At 41.2% G+C, this 18,287-nt stretch overlaps 1 protein-coding gene across 4 annotated transcripts in view; it reads right to left on the bottom strand.

Moving 5' to 3' along the window:
- Positions 1-648: 648 nt before the first annotated feature.
- The window catches only part of MECOM (MDS1 and EVI1 complex locus), a 65,599-nt gene continuing 47,960 nt past the window's right edge, over positions 649-18,287 (bottom strand). For all 4 annotated transcript variants that reach the window (XM_026650171.2, XM_026650170.2, XM_026650168.2 and 1 more), the window contains 7 exons: positions 17,724-17,890; positions 16,279-16,356; positions 10,756-10,925; positions 7,119-7,263; positions 3,310-3,546; positions 2,300-2,486; positions 649-1,330 (listed from right to left, as the gene is read on the bottom strand). In XM_026650171.2, the coding sequence (XP_026505956.1) occupies positions 1,196-1,330; positions 2,300-2,486; positions 3,310-3,546; positions 7,119-7,263; positions 10,756-10,925; positions 16,279-16,356; positions 17,724-17,890 (1,119 nt within the window). In that variant the 3' untranslated portion in view covers positions 649-1,195. The remainder of the gene's footprint in view (positions 1,331-2,299; positions 2,487-3,309; positions 3,547-7,118; positions 7,264-10,755; positions 10,926-16,278; positions 16,357-17,723; positions 17,891-18,287) is intronic.

Here is an 18,287-nt window from a genome sequence, read left to right on the forward strand (position 1 = left end):
GTACAGTTCTAATCAGAAGAATCATGCTTTCATGAAGAAATTATAACTGTTTATACAATTGAATCAATTTACTGTATTTAAAAAAAACTAATTCGCATCTATTAGTTATTTAGTTTCATTAAAAGGAAAAAAAAACAAAATAAAATAGGAATGTCAGAAAATTTCGAACACTGTTTTGCACTCCAATATACACAGATCAGTTCACCTCACTCGTTTTGAAGTACATGGGTGCCTACATCATAAAGTAGTGGGGGACTGGAGCAGTGCTGTTTAACATAGGAACAGTGCTATTTTAATCAACAAACAATTGTTTGCCAACAAATAAATACATGGTACACACAACACAAAAAAAGAAATTAGAGGAACAAAACAACACAGCGACATGATTGTCTAAATTTAAAATGTCATTACAATGATTTGGCAAACATTGAACTAGTGGTACTGTTGATGAAATGGTCCTTTGACAGAAGTAGCTGAATGACTTAAACGTCTTTGAGTGGTGAACATTCATAGTTTACAATATACACAAACCTCTTATGTATTGTTTCTCAAAGTTTTTTTTTGTCTTTTCTTCTTTCTTTTTCTTTTTCTTTACTTTTTTTTTTTTTTTTTTTTTTTTATGCAGGTAAGAAGAAAAAATTACGGAGAGGATGAAATATTCCCTGTTATTGGTTTCTAATATTAATGATGGATAGTGTGCATACGATAGACTACTTTTTTTCTTTGAAGGGTTAAAATGCATAAAGCTTTAATGAAGAGGATTTGTACATAAAAGCAACTGTTCCCAATCCTGTGTCAAACTATCTTATACAAAAAGAAAAACGATTCAGTTTCTATTTTAAAGGAGTGCCCATGTGTATCAATGCAGTCTTAACCCTTCTGCCCCCACCCCCTCATGCCGGGTGAATTGGAAGACATTTTTCCCGGCCGTGGTTTACATAATCCATTGAAACTTTTTTTTAAGTCGCATTGATCCTCCAGAAGTCAGCAGCTGCCTTTGCTGTGCAAAACAAAATACTGAGAATAAATAGTTTCTTTCTTTTTAAAATTATTCAGTTTAAGGTCATCAGACTTTAGATGAGTGACCCTGCAGATTTATAAGGCATTCTGCTCAGCAGTCTTTTAAATAGTCATATACGAAAGAGCCATGCTACTGGTTTGGACTTGGTCCCATTCTTGGTAAGGTTTCACAATGTCATACATGACTAATGGACTGGATGGCACTGGATTCTGCAGCAGCTCTTGCCATACTGTGCCACATGTTGGGAGAATTATGGGATGCAGAATGGAGGGAGTCCTTGTCAGAGAGAGAGAGCATCATAGCATATGCCTGAATGAGGAAACAAGAGAAAGAGAAAGTGGTAAACACGGCAAAATGCACTGCTTTGACATTAAACCATGTCACCTCTATGGAAGCAGCCATGCTTCCAGCCACAATTTGATCCCTAGAGAGTATTTTGTATTCAGTGGAGGTCTAAATTTGGATTTATGTATACAACATCTGTTAGGTAAAGCTCTGCCAACCTTTCCTTTGACATTTTTTGACCCACTAATAGTAATAATTCTTTATCCTCATCTTCCAAGGCTGATAAAGAACTTTAAAAACATCCAGTATTAATTTCCTGGGTGCTTTCAAGACAAGAACACAAGGAAAGCCCCTTTTTAATTGCTTCCAAATAATATTCAAAACTGGGATTGAAATATCCGCCTAGCTAAATGCTGCTGAACAGAGAAATGTCATGGACATAATGAGCAACACCACTAGGAGGTGACAATACCTCTGCCAACAGACCCATCCCTAGGGAAAGTTCACTAATTCTCTTCAGTGGTGCAGTCACACTAATTTGTGATAATACATCTGGCCAAGTCCTCTCAGTTGTATTGGAGCACATGCACTGACTACAAGTGATCACTCCAGCATGCTTGCACTGGTGTATCTGAGAGCAGAATCCCACTAATCACAGTGATGTAATCTCTGCATAAGGTATATTACACAGCAACATACTGCTTTTTAAAAATATTCCATATACCTACATATCATGGGCCAGATACTTAGGTTGATTACACCACCCAAGAATATGCCCCCCCCCCGCCTCTTTAAAACAATCTGATATCCCATTTGCTCTGATAGTAACCACAGAGTGGGGGGAGAGCAAATTTTCAGGGCTTACTGTGGATCAGGAGCACAAACCTTTCTGCTGTGATTAAGATGACTCTAGTTTACCACACACCAGCAGATCCACCTTTTGGATACTCAGTGACAATGAGTTACAGAGCTTAAACTGAATTAAGAATTTACCTGGGTCTTGGATTTCCTGTACAATGGTTGCTTTAGGTCCTCTGGCAGGTGGGAAGTATTGAAAGCTGCCAGTTCAGCTTCCGTGTATTGATTTTCTTCCATTTTCCTCATTTTGAGGCTATCTGTGAAGTGCCTTATGTGATCCAAAGCAGAGAGCCCAGTCTTGGTATACTCATCCTCTTTATACCTACAAAAAGGTGATGGAGGTTATGGGTTTTTAAATGTAAATCAAATCTTTTGCATGCCTCCAAAAAAAGGCCTTCTTATAAGGACTCGCCAATATAAGGCTACTGCACTCTAATTCTCATCTATTTAAGTCTGCTCTAAACTGCCTCACTTTTAACTTCACCAAAAATCATAAGCAGCAGGGCCGGCTCTACCTTATTTGCTGCTCCAAGTGGCAAAGGAAGAAAAAAAAAAAGCTGCCGCCGTCATGCCGACAACGAGGGAACCAGAGGAGGAGCTGCCGCCGGCGTGCCGCCGCTTCGGAAACCGGAGGAGGAGCTGCCGCCGGAAGCTGCCGGCGTGCCGCCCTAAGACTGCCCGGGAAGCTGCCCTTTCCCGTTTGCCGCCCCAGGCACACGCTTGCTAGGCTGGTGCCTAGAGCCGGCCCTGATAAGCAGCTACAGTATGGTCCAGCAGGTAAGGATAACGGCGTGGGACTCAGGACACAAGACCATTGCACAAGTCACAGGCAGCTAGTAGGTGCCAGATGGCATATACCACATGTTTATATATGCATCCACTCTGGCCTGACAATAGCCCATAGCTCCCTGTGCCAATTATTTCTACTCTTAAAAGGAACAGATTGCCCAAAGGGGCTGAGGATTGGGCTGGTGTCAGCCAAATACAGGTGCACACTGACATTGCTATTGAGTTAGCTCATTAGGGCTGTTTCCTAGCAGGCTTGCCAGAATTTGGTCCTTGGGATGCTTGCACTGTTTTATTTTGTTTGTTTCTTTTTTAACTTTATTTGACTGTACCATTTAAAATACTAGGAAGGAACTCACCTGCCAGGGGAAGCCTTACAGTTCATTTCCAAAGTACTTGTTTCTTCGTAGTCATCCTCAGGGCTCCCTTCATGTAGGTTACTTGTAACCGGTTCCTTGACTGGCTTCCCTGCAATTTCACTTTCGTCGTCTTCCTCATCCATCACTACTTCATCTTCTGCCTCGTCGTCATCCAGCAAGTCCGAGTTCTGACTTGCCACCAACGCTTTCTCATCCTTAAAGTGGCTGCCATTCATTCTAAAAGAAAATAAAAATCAATCAATGTATAATCAGGTTTATGAAATCATACCAAGTAGAGCTGAAAAAGACCTCTCCTGCTGCCAATGCAGAATGGTCCCTTCCAGCATGCTTTGTAGTATTTTGTACTCTTTAGCTTTGAATATCACGGAATTATTGTTGTGAATTCTGTCTAAAAATCAATGAAATATTATGACCCAAACTGCATGGAATTCCACACTTAGTTTTGGGAGCCCATTGCACTCCATTTTATACATAACTATCAGGAGGTGTTTTCTGATATTCTTTTTAATGTGTTCCATCCTTCGTTTAATCGCAGTACTCCTACTTATATCACCTAGCCGTGGCACAATAACCTAATGAATTTTAATGGGAGCTATATGAGCTGAGAATCTGAAAATCAGTCCTGAATTTTTTAGAAATGGCCTCCAATATTATGCTCACAATTTCACAAAATCGAATGCAGGTGTAATATTTTCTACAATAAATTGTGCTCACAACTCCACTCATTAAGAAGCCCACCTATGTGACTGCACCCACAGATTATGCATGGCATCTGACTGGGTGCAACTGCAGGTACAAATAATTGTGCCTGCAATTTTGCACTCACATTGCAGTAGGTGAAAAATTACAGGTGCAAAATTATGCCCACAATTATTGGAGGCTGGATTGAAATGTGACCAAAAAGAAGGTCCAATGGCAATAACAAAAAAAGGTCCCTTAATTCTCAATATCTAATGCAATGTTTTAAGCGAGAAGTGAAATCAATACTCTTATTTAAATAAATAATTATAGCAATGCACATTTTGAAAATTGTTAGAGTATTCAGATCTATCATTAAACTGTCTTGTGCTTTCAGAGCAGGTTAGCTCTTTAGGACTACATACACCTCTACCCCGATATAACGCGACCTGATATAACATGAATTTGGATATAACGCGGTAAAGCAGTGCTCCGGGGGCGCGGGGCTGTGCACTCCGGCGGATCAAAGCAAGTTCAATATAACGCGGTTTCACTTATAACGCAGTAAGATTTTTTAGCTCCCGAGGACAGCGTTATATCGGGGTAGAGGTGTATTTTACAAAGGGTACTGAGCTATAGTCTTGTACTCTGTAGCGTGTTTGATTAAGGGGTCTATCCTGTAGGATGCTGAGTAACTCAGGAGGTGCTCAAATTTTATGGACTTAAATGGGAGTTAAAGGTGCTCAGCTCTGCCACAAAAATGTATACATTGATACATGCTGAGCCATATATGCAGCTGGTGTAAACTGGCGTAGCTCCATTGACGTCAGTGGAGCTATGTCAACCTATACTAAACTGTGTATCTGGCCCAGTGTTTTTATATAAGAAATAACACTGCACTGTTGGCTCATTTATTGTTTCAATTGCAGGAGTGGCCCTTTGCCTTCCAGGAGTACAGCTATAAAAATGGGAACTTTGTTGTCTGCACAGAGTTAGCGTGAATTTATATGTGACTTAAACCACACTACATGATATAGAATATACCGAGAATTTTAACACAGGAAGATGTGTCATGAAAACACATTAGATATTGATTTGTTTGGTTTATTGTTATAACATCTTTACTTTCTTAACGAAAAGCTTTAGCTCACCAAAAGCTGCCAGTCCTGCTGGCTGCATTCCTCTAGGGTCATTGTGCTCCTGAATACATGCAATGGGATTTAATCTATTTGCTGTCGCTTAGTTTTTCCAGGAAATCATCGTATGGCTAACTCTTTTGAAACTACACTGGGAATGATTCAGTAACTGTCCAAGTCATGAATCATTGTCCCCACATAGTGGCCTTTATAGAATATTAAAAAGTTGTTCCAATTGGGCCCGCCAATGGGTCAAAATCCCCCACATCTCATCGTCTACACTACAGTAACCATTATCAACCAATATCACTCATATCTGACAACCTATTAAAAAAATCAGGAAGTGATCTATTTGCAACACAATGACAGAATCCCTGAGTTTGCACAGAGTCAAGATAGTTGAACTGCAAAGGAAATAGGGGATAATTATTCAAATAGCGCCAAAGAACAGATATCTTTAATATCTTTTATCTAAGTATGATGATGATGACATGTTTTGGACAGCCATAAGAAATTATTAATCATGGATCCAACTGCCAACTTGCTAGTTATGCTAAATCAGGACCGCTAGAAATGAAAGGGAAATGGACTAAAACCAAAGTAACGAAAGCCATATGATTAAGAAAACAGATTCACTAATTATACTTTCAAGTGCAGTAATTTGCCAAGGATAAAACATCCATCAAAAATAGTCTGAAGTGCTGAATTTAGAAAGGAAACACTGTATGACCCATCAACCTTTTCTCTTTACTGCCTTCCTGTTGAGACATGTTGAGACCAGATGTGCAAAAAACAAAAAACAAACAAACAAACAAAAACCGAACAACCCTCATTGCCAGTCAAGATGGAATGAAATTTGGATATACGTTTAATAATTTAATCAGTTGCCTTCATGAATATTTGTCTTACATCTACTATTGTTGATTCCAACATAAAGACACATTAGAAATTGAAAAGGGGGATGAACGTATTCACTATCAGCAAACAATTTCTGATATTGAGAATCTGATGCAAATTAACTGAAAGAGGCAGACAATGTTGGAGCCTTTATACTACTTCATAGGGTGTATGGTTCATATACGCTCAGTATGGTAGCCTTTAAAATTAGAAGCACACAAGATCTCTCATGGCCTTTATGCTTAGCCATATTTTTATAGTAGCTGAAAATTCTTAGAAGTTATCTGTTCCTTATTTATAGTTCCTTATAGTTAAGGAAAAATTAGATTTACATATGTACTTAAATCATTCCCTGACAGAAAGAGAGTCTCATATGGCTAGAGTAGTGTGGACTATTATTATTAGTAGTTGTACTACTGACTTCATGGTAGTAAGAACTTTACCTGGCAGTAAGTTTATGCAGGACTGACCCCATAGTAAGAGCCTTGCATTTGTACTAAGGAATTAAATTTAACTTCTTCCACTTTGTTAATTGCCCATTTACCTTTAGATTACAATGCTCTTTCTAATCCTCTCCACACATGGTTGTTAATGCTGTTGGGTCTGTGATTTTCAGTGAATTCAAAATGGAGGCAGTTTATAGTATGCTTAAGTGGACATGAGAATTGGTGTATGGTAGCTTTAAATTGGGAAGCCCTGATGAAAATAGACAGCCACTCATTAAAAAGGTGTGTCCTGATGCCTGGTATTTGCTGTACTCAGGGATTTTGCTGCCTATCACCAGATTATGTGCTCCGGTCTGTAAGTATACAACTAAAGTTGTGACCTGCTCATTTGAATATACTCCTTTGTTTCCAGGCTTTTGTTTATCCATCAAGGTTGGTATCAGCACACTTATTTTGCTAAACTGATTATATGACAATTGTGACAGCAAGGATGCTAAAATCACTTCTGGTTCAACTCAGCCAACTTCCCTTTTACAGTATCCATAATACTCAAAATAGCAGTCATGGGGAAATGACTTGGGAAAGGAATATAGTCATCTTCAGGAGCTGTCTTACTACAGTCACATCTTACCTTTCTTCCGAATTTCTTGGGGATTGGTTATTGTGGTTGCTGTTGCCGATGAAATTCCGAATTTCTGTGAAATAAGAATCCTCTTTGTCATCCAGAATTGCCCCCGTGCTTTCAAGTTCTGAGTGAGGTGAAGATGTTGCAGTACCTTCAAGAAGGTAAAATTGGGGAGAGGGGTGGTCATTTGCATTTTTCATACATTTAATCCTTTACAAACTAATTTAAAAATAAAATTTTCATGTGCATCATTTTAGGACAGCTGCGAATATGAAATCCCTAAGACAGTTTTTATAATAGTAATCAAAATAGTCTGTGTGTGATTATGTATTTCACATTTTGGCTGACACTTTCAAAGCACTTTCAAACATTATTTAAACTTCATAACACCCAGTGAGGTAGGGAAGTATTATTAACTCAATTTTACAGATGGATCAACTGAGGCACAGAGAAATTAAGGGCTAAATCTTGTTTGCATTGAAGTCTATGGCAAAACTCCCAGTGACTCCAAGATTGGGTCTTAAGTGATTTGCCCAGTATCACACAGTGAATCAGTGACAGACAAGTAGAACCCAGGAGTCCTGACTCCAAGTTCTGTGCTGTAATCATTAGAAAAACAATGCTGGTTCCCACCTCCTCAAGGACACACCTTATTATGAACAGGGGTGATTTGCTTGTTTAAGTCTGCCAGTCTACCTGACTGCACAAGTCAGGCAGATACAAAGCCTTTAAATAAATGTTGGCCTTGTTGGGATCCAGGAAGCTTCCGCCCGTCCACTGCTGAAGGACCTCCCCCCAGCCTAAGGGGAGGATCCACAGGTCCGAGATTCCAAATAATTGCAGGGGACAACTAAGGAGATGACAGGAACAGGAGTGAGGTCACGGGGCTAAATGAAGGAAACCTGACAGGGACACCGAGCAGAGAACCCCAGACAGCGCCCACTGCTCCTCGAAGGTGTCAAGGGAGCCAGCGGACGCTGCCCAGAGGAACTCTGCCCGGATGCATGAATGGACTGAGGAGTGGAAATAGACCCCACAGTCGCAGGAAACCCCATCAGCCAACCTGCTCTCCTTGGTTTTGTAGATGGCCATTTTGGCCAGGGCTAGGAGGAAGTTGACAAGGAGGTCCCGCGACTTTGTGGGGCCACAGATAGGGAGTGCGTAGATGAACAGGTGAGGGGAAAAGTGCAACCAAAAATGTAATAATATATCCAAGAGGAGCCAGAATAGGGGCTGCAACCTGGCGCACTCCAGATATACGTGCACCAGGGTCTCCCTCACGCCGCAAAAGGGGCAGGTGTCTGGGACGGGAGTGAACCGCGCCAAGTACACACCCATGCTCACGACTCCGTGAAGGAGCCGCCAACTGATATCCCCGGCAGGCCTCAGGACCGGGGTGGAATATAGGCTGGCCCACCGGGGCTCCTCACCCTCCAGAGGTAGCAGGAGGTCCCAACACTTTGGGGCGGTGCGCGAGGGTGAGGATGTGAAGGGTGTGGAGCACGAGCGTGTACAAATGTTTCCTTGGTGCGGTCCAGAACCGTACCGGCTGCAACTCCTGAAGCCGGCTCACGGTAAAGGGGCGAGATGGCCAGGAAGGTCCACGGGCAGGGGCCCGATGAAAAGGTCCGGAGGGCCTGGGGTGGAGGGTGGGTGAGGCGTGCCCTCTCGCAGGACCCGGTTGAGGAAAATCCGAGCAGTGGGTGGTAAAGAGGCCCTCACCTCCTGAAGTACGCGCTTGGGAGTATAAAGAACAGGAGTACTTGTGGCACTTTAGAGACTAACAAATTTATTTGAGCATAAGCTTTCGTGGGCTACCGCCCATTTCATCAGATGCATAGAATGGAACATACAGTAAGAAGATATTTATACATACAGGGAACATGAAAAGGTGGAAGTACCCATACCAACTGCAAGAGGCTAATTAATTAAGAGAAGCTATTATCAGTAGGGGAGAAAAACTTTTGAAGTGATAATCAAGATGGCCCATTTCGGACAGTTGACAGGAAGGTGTGAGGATACTTTAACATGGGGAAATAGATTCAATTAGTGTAATGACCGAGCCATTCCCAGTCTCTGTTCAAACCTAAATTAATGGTATCTAGTTTGCATATTAATTCAAGTTCAGCAGCTTCTTATTGGAGTCTGTTTTTGAAGCTTTTCTGTTGCAAAATTGCCACCTTAACGTCTGTCACTGAGTGATTAGAGAGGTTGAAGTGTTCTCCTACTGGTTTTTGAATGTTATGATTCCTGATGTCAGATTTGTGTCCGTTTATTCATTTGCATAGAGACTGTCCAGTTTGGCCAATGTACATGGGGAGTATGAGGCCTGGAGAGTCCCATGCGCTGAGCAAGCATCAGGGGATCCAGCCAGTCTCCCCGGTCGTAGTCCAGGAGGTCTCCGACTCTGGTGACTTCCGCCAGGACCGATAGGCTGTTACTCAGAATTGGTGGGCTTTAGCCCTGTCCCTTCCAGCCACTGTTTTTAGTTGAGTCCATTGCATATGTTTCCAAAAGGGCTGAGGCTGAGGTCTAAGAAAGGAGTCTAGTAATTTACTCATTATCAGACTCATATGAGAGGAGCAGCAGGGCCCAATTCTCTGCATGGGGAATAGTTAGACGTTGGATTTCAATTTAATTCATGGATAGTGGACATTTGGTAGAACTTTAAGTCTAAAGGGCTGATGTGATAGGCAGCCACAAAGACTGCTTGCATACTGGGTGTTATTTCTCTGGTTTACATTCGTAGCAGTTGCCTTTACTTAAATATAAATTTCAGTGTCTTTCTTTCCTGTCGCCCTGTAGCATAAGTAATGTCAGTAAATAAACCTGCATGTTAGACCCGGGGTTTCAAATGGAACATAATCTTACCTCCTGGTTCTGGAGTATAGTTTTGAAAATGCACATTACTGATTAGTTACTGAGGTCTATAATTGGATAACACCCAGGAATATCAATGAGAGGCATCTATATGCATCAAGGAAAAGACAATCCCTGCATTTGATACATGTGTTTGATTATTTCTAGTTAAGTAGATAATTAACTAAAGAGAATGCAGATAGTCATTTTTTAAAAGTCTACAGATTTCTCAACTACACACTGTCTCACTATCCACCTCCCCCCCCCAACCCTAGTGCTACTTTCATGGCCCATGAAATCTTCAGATGTGGCTCTCTTGATTTTGTGGGGGACCTGGTCCAATTTGTGGCAGTGGGGACAGAAGCAGAGAGGCTCCACTTCTTCTCAGCTGCAGGTGGTCTGAAAATTTTAGGGGATGCCAAGAATAACTTTGAAGGCACTCCCCAGAACTCTAAGGCAAGGCCTTCTACTGGCAACAGTGTGATCATGGAGGTTGCATGAAAAATCATTTTGCAGACCCAAAAATAATATGGCTGGCTTGAAAAAAACCCATAAAAGTGCATTACATTATAAAAAGAAAAAAAAATCTATGCACCTTGAAAATCACTGGGATTGGTGCTCCTAAATCATTTAGGTACTTTTGAAAATCACACTCCCAGTACCCAGAAGCTGAGAACAAATGGTGCATATTTCACAAAGACAGTGTTGAAAATGAGCAGGATGTACTTGTATATTAACACTGGATAGATCTCTGGTGCAGTGAAAGGGGGAAATGATTACATACCAGACATGTTCCCATTCTCATGCTTTTTTAAATGTCTGTCTAGATTGGTTTGTTGACCAAAACACCTGTCACATAAGTGACATTTGAATGGCTTCTCCTTATTGTGGATGTTACGGACGTGCCTCTGCAGGTTAGAAGATATGCTAAAAGATCTGTCACAGTATTTGCATCTAAAAATAAACGAGAGGAAAATAAATTGTTTATTAGTAACTGGAATAATAATCAGAATAAAGGGTAAAATTATTGTTCAAAACACACTTCAGACCCTAAATTCTCTCCTTTAAACTTTTTTCTTCTTTTCTGGATTTGCTGATAACTATTGACTCGATCCCACTCCAACTGCAGTCAAAGGCAAAGCTCTCATTGACCTAAATGGTACAGGATGGCACCTGAGGGGTCCAATTCTCTGCTTCTTCACAGGGCTTTCAGACAGGTGGAACTCTGTTGGTGAGGACTTATCTGGAGTACTGTGTCCAGTTTTGGGCCCCACACTACAAGAAGGATGTGGAAAAATTGGAAAGAGTCCAGCAGAGGGCAACAAAAATGATTAGGGGGCTGGAGCACATGACTTATGAGGAGAGGCTGAGGGAACTGGGATTGTTTAGTCTGCAGAAGAGAAGAATGAGGGGGGATTTGATAGCTGCTTTCAACTACCTGAAAGGGGGTTCCAAAGAGGATGGATCTAGACTGTTCTCAGTGGTAGCAGGTGACAGAACAAGGAGTAATGGCCTCAAGTTGCAGTGGGGGAGGTTTAGGTTGGATATTAGGAAAAAAAATTTCCACTAGGAGGGTGGTGAAGCACTGGAATGCGTTACCTAGGGAGGTGGTGGAATCTCCTTCCTTTGAGGTTTTTAAGGTCAGGCTTGACAAAGCCCTGGCTGGGATGATTTAGTTGGGGATTGGTCCTGCTTTGAGCAGGGGGTTGGACTAGATGACATCCTGAGGTCCCTTCCAACCCTGATATTCTATGATTCTATGACAGTGGTTCCCAAACTTGTTCCGCTGCTTGTGCAGGGAAAGCCCCTGGTGGGCCAGGCCGGTTTGTTTACCTGCCGCGTCAGCAGGTTCGGCCGATCGTGGCTCCCAGTGGCCGTGGTTCTCTGCTCCAGGCCAATGGGAGCTGCTGGAAGTGGCGCGGGCCAAGGGAAATACTGGCCGCCGCTTCCAGCAGCTCCCATTGGCCTGGAGCAGAGAACCGCGGCCACTGGGTGCTGCGATCGGCCGAACCTGCGGACGCGGCAGGTAAACAAACCGGCCCAGCCCACCAGGGGCTTTCCCCGCAAAAGCGGCAGAACAAGTTTGGGAACCACTGTTCTATGAACTCCACTGACTTGTGACCTACAGGTGCAATTCAGTGAAGTGCTGAGTAGCCTTAACATACACTGTAGCTAAAAGGAATTGCGGTTGAGCTTGCTCAGCACCTCACAGGATCCAGGCCAAGAGGCACTCAACATCTTTTATGATCAGGCCCAGTATTAGGATATGATTCTGCACTCTGTTTTTGGACATAACTCCCCTTGAAATGAAGGATGCTTTTGCCTAAAAAACAACTGCAGGATTTGGGCTCTTGGGATGTAGGTTTTGCTCACATAGTCAGCTTTTCAGCTTCAATCCACATGAGTCTTTTAAAATTTCAAATACTGCATTTAGGAAGAAGCATAATATTTCAGATTTAATTGCATCAAATTAGTTAGGATGATTGATTCCCATGTATTTAAAAGTATTGCCTGCAAAGTTGAGGAGTTTGAAAAACAGTAGAGCATAACTCTATTGTTTCATGTGCTGCCAATACAATACAATTAAACACTTTTGGAAAAAGCATGAAACAAATTCCTTCTAATACTCAAATAAGGTAAAACAGGCCATTTTATCTATGCAAAATTATACTGTGTGATTAAATCTTTTTTTGAGGAATTAGTTTGCTCAATTGCTAATCCCAAAGAAAATTCAGTTATCTTCCAAAAACCAGCAATAAACAATCCAGATCTTTAATACTGTGCCAATGTGGGTAGTTTAGTCTATCACTCTGGTACCAGAGGCATCAATTTTCATACTCTGTAGTGATTTGGAGTCCCTAAAGCCTTTACTGTATTGCTCTTTAAGCCATTACTAAGACATACTCTAACTATTCCAAATTCTCTTTCTGGCAACTAGCCAATAGTCTTCATCACCCTAGTTTTTCAATCTTCTACTTTTCCTGTGCTTCAAAACATGTCCATTACACTCTGAACAGCGTCAGTTTTTCAGTGCAGAAATTGTCCATTATGCTTCTAATTGTTTCTGGCTTTTATGTAGTGGACGAGCGTAACACGCTTCAAGATGCAGCTTCAGTCATGAATAAAATTAGATGCAAATCCCATTTCCCAAAAAGACCCCAGGAAAAAAAATGCATCACAAATAATGAGCTTTTTCTGCTCTTTACAGGTCCTAAAGTGCACACATTTGTGTGTTTGTTTTATTGGAACATGACTTGGCTTCCTTCCAACTGTTTTTCAATGACTATTTCATTTTCAATAAGCTAACGCTTCAATTCTCATTTCTACATGTGCATAACTATCATGGATATTAATAGCAGATACACATGCTTGTCAGCAAGGGAGTAAAGCCAACTATGTTTCTGGTAATTATATATAGTTCAGAAGGAATTCAAATTAGACAGGAAGTAAATTTATACACCACCATCTTTGAAACTGTTTTTTGTTTTAAATCACATAATCTAAGGAGCACCTGAATTAAGTATAAACACTACAAATAATGCTGCTGTGTTTTTAGGCTCGGATTTACAGAAGTGCCCAAGTGATTTAGGAGCATGACTTTCATTGAAAATCAATGGGACTTGTGCGCCTCCCTCACTTAAGCATTTTTCAACCACCTATCCTCAAATGTCAGTCATGTGCAGTGTGTGGGATTCTGTTACCACTGACATCAGTGGGATCAGAGTTAGACCAACCCACCTGTTATGTATCTAAATAGCTACATCTATTAAGGGCCTGAACCTGAGATGCGGGGCACCCGTAACACCCACTGAAATCAAGGGGAAAGTCAGCACCAATCCAGATCAGGTCCATCCAGAATAAGATCTTTGGAATGTATTTATTATGGATGAATTCTGAAATAATCATATCATCTTACATTTAATACAGCACTTTCTATTCTGCAAGATCCCAAAGCAATTACAAAATTTGAATGTGGAATACAGGAATCTTCTTACTCACAACTGAGATGCTACTACCTCTGGGGTAGAACATGGAAAGGTTTTGGTGTGGTCTAGGCCAGGTGTTGTTTGTTTTAAAAACATGTTTTAACTAATGAGTTTTAAATCCTCTGTGTAGCCAGGGTAAGTTGTATTTCAACGTGTGTTTGCTGGTCAAGGTGATCCCACTCTCCATTGCAGTAATGGCCACAGGTTTCTGCAGTCTCTAAGTGGGGCCTAAGACCAGCGTATCTGTGCGGCAATCACTGATCATTACCGAGACTACCTATACCTCACCATGTGCTCCCTCTTAGAATTGCCTAAAAATATGGCTCTTGTCACACTCAAGGAGTCGTACAGCCCCTCTTCATGGATTCTTCAGTGTTTGTACCTTCCCATACAGTTTTACATTATTTGGGGCCTGCTCATGAAAAGGGATGTGGGGGAGGATTTTGACCATAGTTTGCAAAGTGCTTTGAAATAAAAAGTGCAATATAGAGAATTGCAGCAAGAGCTTCCCCCCATCCTCCACCCTACACACATACAACCTTTAGTAAGCTATAAGTGGTAAATATCACATGATTTTTCATTGGATTTTTATGTATATCCTGCAGTACAATTGTAGTTTGATAGAATCTTGATTTTCAAGGAAGACCGAAAAGCTTATGGAAAGTTTAATTGGACCAACAGTACAGCTGGTAAGGGGCAAAATAATGCCACTGGGGTCAAAGTGGCATTCCCTCCCTACCCTCAAGTTAGGTCAGGTGCATTAGAAAGGTTTTGTCTTCCACTAACACACCAAGCATATAGCACATTGCCATTGGCAGAGCACTAGGCTGGATTGATTACCGGTGTGCTCTGTAGTTACAACAGCCAGTTTCTTCTCTGGATAAGAGATCCTATAGGACAGGGGTTCTCCAACTGGGGTCGGGACCTCTGAGGGGGCCGCGAGGTTATTACATGGGGGTTCATGAGCTGTCAGCCTCCACCCCAAACCCCGCTTTGCCTCCAGCATTTATAATGGTGTTCAATATATAAAAATGTTTTTAATTGATAAGGGGGGGTCGCACTCAGAGGCTTGCTATGTGAAAGTACAAAAGTTTGAGAATCACTGCTATAGGAGATCCTATTTCTGTGCATTAAGGCAGGTGGGAGACTCATATTGTCAAAGCATTTTCTATAACTTCATGTCTTCAAGTCCCTACCCCACACCCTGCTGGTAACATCGACCAAAAAGGAGCTGAGCTTTGAGACTCTCATCAAGAAGTGGCAACAGAGAGTCCTGTGGCACCTTTAAGACTAACAGATGTATTGGAGCATTAGCTTTCATGGGTGAATGCCCACTTCGTCAGACGCAAGACTCTCTCTGTTGCTTTTTACAGATCCAGACTAACACGGCTACCCCTCTGTTACTTGACCAAGAAGTGGCGTTATAATGGAGGTAAATATCCTTCCTCACCCCTACCCTTGTGAGTGAACATGCCCAAATAGAGTTGGGAGCCAAGGAAGCTTTAAATTAGACCACTGCCTCACAGACCCTTAAAATTAATGCAGTGTCTTTGCATACATAGGAAGGAGAGGGAACATCAAATTTCCTAAAGCCGCACACACCAACCAGCAAATAATACTATGAACAAAATTAAAAACATTTGCTAATAATGATACTCAGAATCCCAAAGTGTTTTACAGACATTAATTTATCCTTACCACACCTCTGTGAAGGAGGCAAGTACTATTGTTCCTGTTTTTCAGATTGGGAAACTGAGGCATGGAGATGGTTAGGGCTGAGATTTTTCAAGTCGCCTTGACACACAGTTCCCATAGAAGTTAATAGGAGACGTCTAAATCTTCAAGGCAGCTTTGAAAAATCTCTCCCTAAGAGTATACCGACACTGTGATAAAAAGCCCGCAGCACTGAGTCTCAGAGACTGGGTCAGCTGACAGTGTGGTTACAGGGCTCAGGTTAAAGGGTGATAAAATTTCAGTGGAGACTGTACCACTGACTCATGGGCTCAGAGGGCTCATAGCCTGATGCCTACGCTGCAATTCTATCGCCCAGCAGCCCAAGCCCGCAAGCCCAAGTCAGCTGACCTAGACTCTGCGACTCACTGCCATGGTTTTTTTCATCTCAGTGTAGACATGTCCTAAGTGTCTTTCCCAAAGGAACTGAAGGCCTGATGCAAAAGCTACTGAAGTCAACTGAAAGACTTGTTTCAATAAGCCTGTAATGAGTCAGTGCCAGAATTGGGGACAAAACACAATATTGAACTCCCATTCCCCTGCTGTAAACACTAGGCCATGCTCATGACCACAAACACGTTTTATGATACCTGTAAGGCTGCTCTCCAGTGTGCGTTCTCAGGTGACGGGTTAAGTTAGCCGATCTTGGGAAAATCTTGCCACAGTATCTGTGATTAGAAAACAGTTTATATGACAAAGTCATCGCCGCTGACTTTATTTCACTGTGAACTACATAATGCACCAGATGCGCAGCCATAATTTAATCAATTCTATACGGTACTGGGATTTCTTAGGCCTTTAAAATATTCGATGAAGGCATCAGATAAATATAAATAACCCATGAATGAAGTCTGAATTACTGGCACTTGCTGGATTTCCTTGCACATAAGCAAGCAATTTATGCAAATAGACATTAGTTTTAATTACCTTCCAAAATTCTAACCTTATTAATTCCATATCTGTCACATTCATGTTTTGGAAGCATGAAAATCTGTTATTCAGGGCTTGGGATTCTGGTTTGAGGTAAGGAGATTTCAATTCTTTCCACTTATTCTATGTGTCAGCAAATGTGACATCATTCTGTGCATTGAATAGGATCAGAGCAGACAAGATTCAAAGACCTAATCCATCAAGGTATGTTTCTATAACAACTTGTCTTGAAAGGTGACATGTTTTCAAAAAGATCAGATAAACTGATATGCCAGTGTCAAATACCCTAGCATTCTAGAGATGATATAGAGACTTAAATAAGGCAATTTTAAAAATCATTCCACCATTTCCCTATTTCACAGGGAACTATAATAACAATAAAACCTCCTCAAGGCTCCCAGGTAGCATTCCAAGAAACTGCATGATTAGAAGAGTTACATTAAGGACCTTCAGCTCAATCTTGCATGGTAATAAGCACTCTCAACTCCCTCTGAAGGTAATGTCAGTTACGGGTGCCATGCATAAAGGACACTTTCAGAAGCTTTCAGGATTTGGCCCTATATTTTGAACATACAGTTTATTATTTCATACCAAGCTATACAAGCATGACCCTGATCCTTCTCACATTGACAAAATTCTGATTGACTTCATTCATACATGCAATGACTATGAACTTATAGTTTTTGTTAAGGTTGTAAACATATGTCCTTATAATTCATATATTTTGTGAAAGATCCCTTCTGACATTAGAGGCAGATGGTCTGAGGAAAGCAGCCCTGTAGCTTGTGATCGGAAAAATTAATAGTGAAAGCACATTTATTAATATAAAGGTGATGAGGAAATTTGGAAACAAGCTTGTTTATGCAGTATTTTCAGCCTCATTTATCAAACTCGAGTGATGTAGGACAAATTCCTCATATAATAACAAAAAAACAAAACACTGTTTCTGCGTTTGACTGAATAAAGAGCACTTTGAAGTACTATAGACTTTCCATGATCTCTATTAATCATCCAATCAGGAGTAATTTCTAAAGTAAACAGCAGCGTCTTTTGAAAGCAGAGAAGAGATGTTAGGAGACCCTGTCATGATTAGCTCAGCAGTTACCTGCAGGTATAGCGTTCCTTGCCCTTCCTCAGGAGGTTTTCTGGTAGGGCACTCGGTGGGGCTCGGAAGTTGAACATGGAAGGGACAGATTGTATGAGTTCACTAGCTTCTGGTTTCAGGGTACTAAAACTCTCTAGTTTTTCAGCCATGTTTTCTATAGCTGACATCTGCAAGAGGAAAGGAAAAAAAGAAAACATCACAGTGAAGGTGCTCTTTTTCTGTACAGATAATTCTAAACACAAGGAACTCCATTCAAAAAATGACTGTGTAGAAAACTATTTTGGTTTTTCACTCTGTGAGTAGGACAAAGTGATGGAAAACTATGTTATCAGAGTTTGAATAAGACAAGTAACTTTTACTGACAATAGATCACTCCACAGCAGTGATGATGCTATATAGTACCTGCCAGTTCCTGTTCATCTAGCAGATCTTGTTTCCTAATTTCTGTACATGCTAATGAATAACTAATTCTGTATGAGATCTAAACTAATTGGTATGAAGGCTTATAAAATATTTACATTCAAATACTTTTTTTTGCACTACAGTTTAGATTCCTATGCTTTT

This window comes from Terrapene carolina, unplaced genomic scaffold, assembly GCF_002925995.2.
Source record: "Terrapene carolina triunguis isolate 2854851 unplaced genomic scaffold, T_m_triunguis-2.0 Scaffold88, whole genome shotgun sequence".
In the NCBI taxonomy this organism is placed as follows: domain Eukaryota; kingdom Metazoa; phylum Chordata; order Testudines; family Emydidae; genus Terrapene; species Terrapene triunguis.